This window comes from Monodon monoceros, unplaced genomic scaffold (genome assembly GCF_005190385.1).
Source record: "Monodon monoceros isolate NGI ecotype Baffin Bay Population unplaced genomic scaffold, NGI_Narwhal_1 Super_Scaffold_1, whole genome shotgun sequence".
NCBI lineage: Eukaryota > Metazoa > Chordata > Mammalia > Artiodactyla > Monodontidae > Monodon > Monodon monoceros.
This window is the reverse complement of record NW_021703765.1, coordinates 29,577,022-29,584,730: the sequence shown is the minus strand read 5'-3', so window position 1 is coordinate 29,584,730 and position 7,709 is coordinate 29,577,022. Positions and strand designations below refer to the sequence as shown.

Sequence of the window (7,709 nt, the reverse complement as noted above, 5' to 3'; positions counted from 1 at the left end):
AGAAAGAAAGAAAGAAAGAAAGAAAGAAAGAAAGAAAGAAAGAAAGAGGAAAGGGGATAAAATAAAAAGTAAGATAAAATAAAGTATTAAAATGAAAAATAATTATTAAGAAAAAAAATTTTTTAAGTGAAACAGACAAAAAAACGGATGGATAGAACCCTAAGGCAAATGGTTACAGCAAAGCTATACAGACAAAATCTCACACAGAAACATACACATACACACTCACAAAAAGAGCAAAAGTGGAAAAAATAATAAATCTTGCTCTCAAAGTCCATCTCCTCAATTTGGGATGATTCCAAGTCTATTCATGTATTCCACAGATGCAGTGTACATCAAGTTGATTGTGGAGATTTAATCTGCTGCTTCTGAGGCTGCTGGGAGAGATTTCCATTTCTCTTCTTTGTTCGCAAAGCTCCCGGGGCTCAGCTTTGGATTTGGCCCTGCCTCTGCGTGTAGGTCTCCAGAGGGTGTCTCTTCTTCACTCAGACAGGACGGGGTTAAAGGAGCAGCTGCTTCAGTGACTCTGGCTCACTCAGGCCAGTGAGAGGGAGGGGTGCAAATGCCAGGTGAGCCTGCAGCGGCAGAGGCCAGCGGGACGTTGCACCAGCCTGAAGCATGCCTTGCGTTCTCCCAGGGAAGTTGTCCCTGGATCCCGGGGCCCTGGCAGTGGCCAGCTGCACAGGCTCTCTGGAAGGGAGGTGTGGATAGTGACCTGTATTCGCACACAAGCTTCTTGGTGGCGGCAGCAGCAGCTTTAGCGTCTCATGCCCATCTCTGGGGTCCGTGCTGTTAGCCACGGCTCACGCCTGTCTCTGGAGCTCCTTTAAGCAGCACTCTTAATCCCCTCTCCTCACGCACCAGGAAACAAAGAGGGAAGAAAGTCTCTTCCCTCATCGGCAGATCCAGACTTTCCCCTGGACTCCCTCCCAGCTAGCCGTGGTGCACTAACCCTCTGCAGGCTGTGTTCACATTGCCAACCCGTGTTCTCCCTGCGCTCCGACCGAAGCCTGAGCCTCAACTCCCAGGCCCGCCCACCCCGGCAGGTAAGCAGACAAGTCTCTCGGGCTGGTCAGTCCCGATAGGCACTGATCCTCTGTGCAGGAATCTCTCCACTGTGCCCTCTGCACCCCTGTGGCTGCACTCTCCTCCGCGGCTCTGAAGCTTCCCCCCTCCGCCACCCACAGTCTCTGCCCGTGAAGGGGCTCCTAGTGTGTGGAAACCTTTCCTCCTTCACAGCTCCCTCCCACTGGTGCAGGTCCTGTCCCTATTCTTTTGTCTCTGTTTATTCTCTTTTTTTTAATTCTCTTTTTCTTTTGCCCTACCCAAGTACGTGGGGAGTTTCTTGCTTTTTGGGAGGTCTGAGGTCTTCTGCCAGCATTCAGTAGGTGTTCTCTAGGAGTTGTTCCATGTATAGATATATTTCTGATGTATCTGTGGGGAGGAAGGTGATCTCCCCATCTTACTCTTTTGCCATCTTCTTGATTCCTAAAGTAAAAAAATATCTCCTGGCTTGGATAGCATTCGGGAGGGGATGTATTAATTTCTTCTTTTTTGCAGCCATTCATGGGTGAGCATTGTCAGAATGTCTCCCTGTGAGCTGCTAGTGTTAGAGGTTCTCCTGCAGAGGCGGGGGGTGGCTCTGTTCACCATGGGGACAAGGACAGTGGCAGCAGAAGTTCTCGGGTGTGTTCTAATTCATTCTTTTGCATGTAGCTGTCCGGTTTTCCCAGCACCACTTATTGAAGAGACTGTCTTTTCTCCATTTTATAATCTTGCCTCCTTTGTTGTAGATTAATTGACCATAGGTGTGTGGGTTTATCTCTGGACTCTCTATACTGTTTCAGTGATCTATATGTCTGTTTTCCTGCCAGTACCATACTGTTTGATGAATGTAGCTTTGTAGTATATTCTGAAGTCAGGGAGCCTGAATCCTCTAGCTCCGTTTTTCTTTCTCAATAATTTGGCTATTTGGGATCTTTTGGATCTGCATACAAATTGTAAAATATTTTGTTCTAGTTCTGTGAAAAATGCCATTGGTAATTTGATAGGGATTGCATTGAATCTGTAGATTGCTTAGGGTAGTATAGTCATTTTCACAATATTGATTCTTCCAATCTAAGAACATGGTATATCTTTCCATATGTTTGCATCATGTTCAATTTCTTTCATCAGTGTCTTATAGTTTTCAGAGTACAGGACTTTTGTCTCCTTAGGTAGGTTTATTCCTAGGTATTTTATTCTTTTTGTTGAAATGGTAAATAGGTTGTTTCCTTAATTTCTCTTTCTGATCTTTCATTTTTAGTGTATAAGAATGCAGTGCAGGGCTTCCCTGGTGGCGCAGTGGTTGAGAGTCCTCCTGCTGATGCAGGGGACATGGGTTCTTGCCCCGGTCTGGGAAGATCCCACATGCCATGGAGCGGCCAGGTCCGTGAGCCATGGCCGTTGAGCCTGCGTGTCTGGAGCCTGTGCTCTGCAGTGGGAGAAGCCAAAACAGTGAGAGGCCCGCATACCGCAAAAAAAAAAAAAAAAAGAAAAAGAAAAAAAAGAATGCAGTGCAAAATATTTCTGTGTATTAATTTTTATCCTGCAACTTTACCAAATTCATTGTTGATCTCTAGTAGTTTTCTGGTAGCATCTTTATGATTTTCTATGTATAGTATCATGTCATCTGCAAACAATGGCAGTTATACTTCTTTTCCAATTTGGATTCCTTTTACTTTTTTTATTTTTTTTTTCTTCTCTGATTGCCATGGCTAGGACATCCAAAACTATTTTGAATAAAAGTGGTGACAGTGGCTATCCTTGTTTTGTTTCTGATCTAAGAGGTTTTCTTCAGTTTCTAACCGGTGAGTTTGATGTTAGTTGTAGGTTTCTCATGTATAGCCTTTATTACGTGGTGGTAAGTTCCCTCTATGCCCACTTTCTGGAGAGTTTTTATGATATGTGGGTGTTGAATTTTGTCAAAAGACTTTCTGTATATATTGAAATGATCATAACATTTTTGTTCTTCAATTTGTTGATGTGATATATCACATTGATTGACTTGTGATTATTGAAAAATGTTGCATCCCTGAGATAAATCCCACTTGATCATGGTGTATGATCCTTTTAATGTACCACTGGTTTCTATTTGCTAGTATTTTATTGAGGATTTTTGTGTCTATGTTCATAAGTGATATTGGCCTGTAACTTTGTGTGTGTGTGTGATATCTTTGTCTTGTTTGGATATCAGGGTGATGCTGACATCATAGAATGAGTTTGGATGTATTCCTTCTTCAGCAACTTTTTGGAAGAGTTTCAGAATGATAGGGGTTAACTCTTTTCTAAATGTTTGATAGAATTCACCTGTGAAGCCATCTGGTCCTGGACTTTTGTTTCTTGGAAGCTTTTAAATCTCAGCTTCAATTTCAGTACTTGTGATTAGTCTATTCATATTTTCTCTTTCTACCTGGTTCAGTCTTAGAAGGTTTTACCTTTCTAGGAATTTGTCCACCTCTTCTAGGTTGTCCATTTTATTACTGTATAGTTGCTTGTAGTAGTCTCTGATGATCCTTTGTATTTCTGTGGTGTCCATTTTAACTTCTCCTTTTTCATTTCTAATTTTATCAAGCCCTTTCCCTTTTTCTCTTGATGACTCTGGCTACAGCTTTATCAATTGTGTTTATCTTTTCAAGGAACCAGCTCTTAGTTTCATTGATTTTTTTCTATTATTTTCTTTGTCTCTATTTCATTTATTTCTACTCTGGTCTTTATGATTCTTTCCTTCTACTAACTTTGGGTTTTGTTTATTCTTCTTTCTCTAGTTGCTTTAGGTGTAAGATTATTTTGTTTATTTGTGATTTTTCTTGTTTCCTGAGCTAAGATTGTATTTCTATAAACTTCCTTCTTAGAACAGCTTTTGCCACGTCCCATAGATTTTGGATTGTCATGCTTTCATTTTCATTTGTCTCTAGGTATTTTTTGATTTCCTCTTTGATTTCTTCAGTGATCCATTTGTTGCTTAGTAGCATATTGTTTAGCCTCCACATATTTGTGTTTTTTACAGTTTTTTTTTTCCTTGTAGTTGATTTCTAATCTCATAGCATTGTGGTTGCAAAAGGTGCTTGATATGATTTCAGTTTTCTTAAATTTACTGAGGCTTGCTTTGTGGCCCATCATGTGATCAATCCTAGAGAATGTTCTTATTTTTGTATCCATTCAGCCAGTCTATGTCTTTTTGTTGGAGCATTTAATCCATTTACATTTAAGGTAATTAATATATATGTTCCTATTGCCATTTTCTTGATTTTTATGGATTTGTTTTTGCCAGTCTTTTTTCTTCCCTTTCTTTTTTGTTCCCTTCTCTTGTGACTTGATAATTAACTTTAATGTTGTGTTTGGATTTTTTTCTTTTTGTTTGTATCTATTGTAGGTTTTCAGCTTGTGGTTACCATGAGATTTTGATATAGCAGTCTATACATAAACAGGATTATTTTAAGATGCTGGTCTTTTAATTTCAAATGCATTTCCAATATCCTGCATTTGTGCTCTCCTTTTTCTCACAATTTCTGGTATTGATATCATATTTGTGTGCAGATAATTTTCTACCTTTACTGTATATTTGCCTTTACTGGTGAGCTTTTTCATTCATAATTTTCTTGTTTCTAGTAGTGGCTTTTTCTTTTCTGCTTAGAGAGTAGAGAAGAAATTCCTTTAGCATTTGTCACAAAGCTTGTCTGGTGGTGCTGAATTCTCTTAGCTTTTGCTTGTCTGTAAAGCTTTTGATTTCTCCATCAAATCTGAATGAGAGCCTTGCTGGGTAGAGTATTTTTTCTTGTAAGATCTTCCCTTTCATCTTTTTAAATACCACTCCCTTCTTGTCTGCAGTTTCTGCTGAGAAATCAGCTGATAAATTTATGGGAGTTCCCTTGTAAGTTATTTCTTTATTTTCCCCTGTTGCTTTCAATATTTTTCTTTGTCTTTAATTTTTTTTTTTTTGCCTTTAATTTTATCAATTTGATTACTCTGTGTATCAGTGTATTCCTCTCTGGGTTTATCCTGCCTGGACTCTCTGTGCTTCCTGGACTTAGGTGACTGTTACTTTTCCCATGTTAGGGAAGTTTTCAGCTATTATCTCTTCAAATATTTTCTCAGGCCCTTTATCTCTCTCTTCTCCTTCTGGGACCCCTATAGTGTAAATGTTGGCGTGTTTAATGTTGTCCCAGAAGTCTCTTAGACTGTGTTCATTTCACTTCATTCTTTTTTCTTTATTCTGTTCTGCAGCAGTGATTCCCACCATTCATTCTCCTGCTCAGTTACTGTGTTTTTGAGTCCTTCTAGTGTATTTTTCATTTCAATTATTGTATTGTTTATCTCTGTTTATTTGTTCTTTAGTTCTTCTAGGTCTTTGTTAAACATTTCTTGCATCTTCTCTATCTGTGCCTCCATGCTTTTTTCTGATATCTTGGATCATCTTCACTATCATTACTCTGAATTCTTTTTCTGACAGATTGCCTGTGTGCACTTCACTTAGTTGCTCTCAGGTTTTATCTTGTTCCTTTATCTGGGACATATTACTCTGCCATCTCATTTTGTCTAACTTTCTGTGATTGTGGTTTATGTTCTGTAGGCTGCAGAATTGTAGTTCTTCTTACTTGTGCTGTCTGTCTTCTTGTGGATGAGGTTATCTTAGAGGCTTGTGCTGGCTTCCTGGTGAGATAGTCTGGTTCCTGCCCACTGGTGGGCGGAGCTGGATCTTGTCCCTCTGGTGGGTAGGGCTGTGCTCAGTAAGACTTTAAGTAGCCTCTCTGTTGATAGGTGGGGCTGTGTTCCTGTCCTGTTTGTAGTTTGGCCTGAGGCATCCCAGCACTGGAGCCTACTGTTTGTTAGGTGGGGTTAGGTCTTGAGGAGAAAATGGTTGCCTCCAGGAGGGCTCATGTCAATGAGTACTCATCAGAACTACGACTGCCATTGTCTTTGTCCCTACAGTGAGTCACAGCACCTCACCCCCATCTCTGCAGGAGACCCTCCAATACTAGCAAGTAGGTAGTTGGCCCAGTATCTTAAGAGGTCACTTCTTTTTTCCCTGAGTCCTGGTGCACAAAGGACCTTACATGAACCCTCCAAAAGTGGAGTTTCTGTTTCCCCCAGTCCTGTGGATTCCTGTGATCAAACCCCACTGGCCTTCAAAGCCAGATTCTCTGGGGGCTCTTCTTCCCATTACCAGACTCCCAGGCTGGGAAGCCTGACATAGGGTTTAGGACTTTCACTCCTGTGGGAGAAATTCTGTGGTATAATTATTTTCCAGTTTGTGGGTCACCCACCCAGCAGGTATAGGATTTGATTTTATAGTGATTGCACCCCTTCTACTGTCTTGTTATGGCTTCCTTTTGTCTTTGGGTGTAGGATATTGCTTTTGGTAGATTCCAGCTGTTTTTCTTTTTTTTTTTTTTTTTTTGTCAATGGTCATGCAGCAGTTAATTGTGATTTTGATGTTTTTATAAGAAAGTATAAGCTCACGTTCTTCTACTCTGCCATCTTGCCAGCCTATCCTATTTCTTTAATTTGTTATATTCAGCCTTGTAAGCTCCTCCAGAAGCCCAACCACTGACAACTTCTGTTTCTTATGTATCAAAAAAAACCAAATTACCAGTCTTTACCTTCATTAATACTCTGTATTTCTTTATTCTTGTAGCTTTCTCTTTTAATTCATTAACCATAAAATTTGGTTTGATCACCCTGCATAGGTCCCACAATGAATATAGTTTCTTAAACTCCTGTAACTTTCTAAAAACAACTTTCCTTTTGGTATCCAAAGTCCACGCATACTATGTCAGATCACAGATAAGAAAAAGGAGACAGGAAATTCCTAATCAAAGAAACAAACGCAACAATCAGCAATAATATGTGTGTCTATGTTTGTATATATATTTCATTGACTATTCATAACACTTCTTTCTTTATGTGAGCATTTTTGTGATCACGAGCACATTTTTCTCATACCATGGCTATTTCATAAATATCATATTAATATTTTTTAAAAGACATATAAATTAAGATCAAATGTCACCCAGCAGGAAGACAAAGGAAAAAATGATTTTCTTAAAGTTCTATATGTTGTCACCTGCTGTCTCTCTATTCTCCATCAGCCTTCCTTTTACAGTCCTTATGCTTTTAAACATTTTGCCAAATACTTGGTATTTAACAGCCACAGCTAACTAACCTCTGGCAGCATCAGGATTGTTGTTTTTGTTGTTGTTGTTATTATTATTCACTCTATAGGGTTGCCTCTACAGAGATCCCATCATTTGGTATTAAAACTCACTGCTTTTACCAACTCCTCCTGCTCCCAGCATTACCTCTGTGTACTCTCTGGCCCTGACTGATGATCTGCTGGGGGAACAGCTGACTTCATTTTCTACCTCCATCTTACCAGAGGAATCAGAGGAGAAAAAAGAAGAAAAATGTTGCCTCTCTGGTTATCTGTCCCACCATTCTGCTACTCTATGTCAGCCTTTCTGATTTGGTGGTAAAGCACACAAATTGCCATGTCAGTTGTGTTCTTCATGCTTTTATTTCTCTGGTACACTTATTTCAATATTGGTTAAGAGAAAGGAGTACATTGAAATGTCCTTTTACAGTAAATAAATGAATGGCTTGCCAAATATCAATGGACACAGAGAGGAAAATTTAGCTAGTGAATTGGCTTTAATCTCAATGTTTAACGT

At 39.6% G+C, this 7,709-nt stretch overlaps 1 protein-coding gene across 1 annotated transcript in view; it reads right to left on the bottom strand.

The window, feature by feature from the left end:
• Window positions 1–7,409, bottom strand: part of RIT2 (Ras like without CAAX 2) — a 590,607-nt gene extending 583,198 nt beyond the window's left edge. The window contains 1 exon segment of the mRNA XM_029217847.1: window positions 7,303–7,409. Within this exon segment, the coding sequence (XP_029073680.1) occupies window positions 7,303–7,409 (107 nt within the window).
• Between the last annotated feature and the right edge of the window lie 300 nt (window positions 7,410–7,709).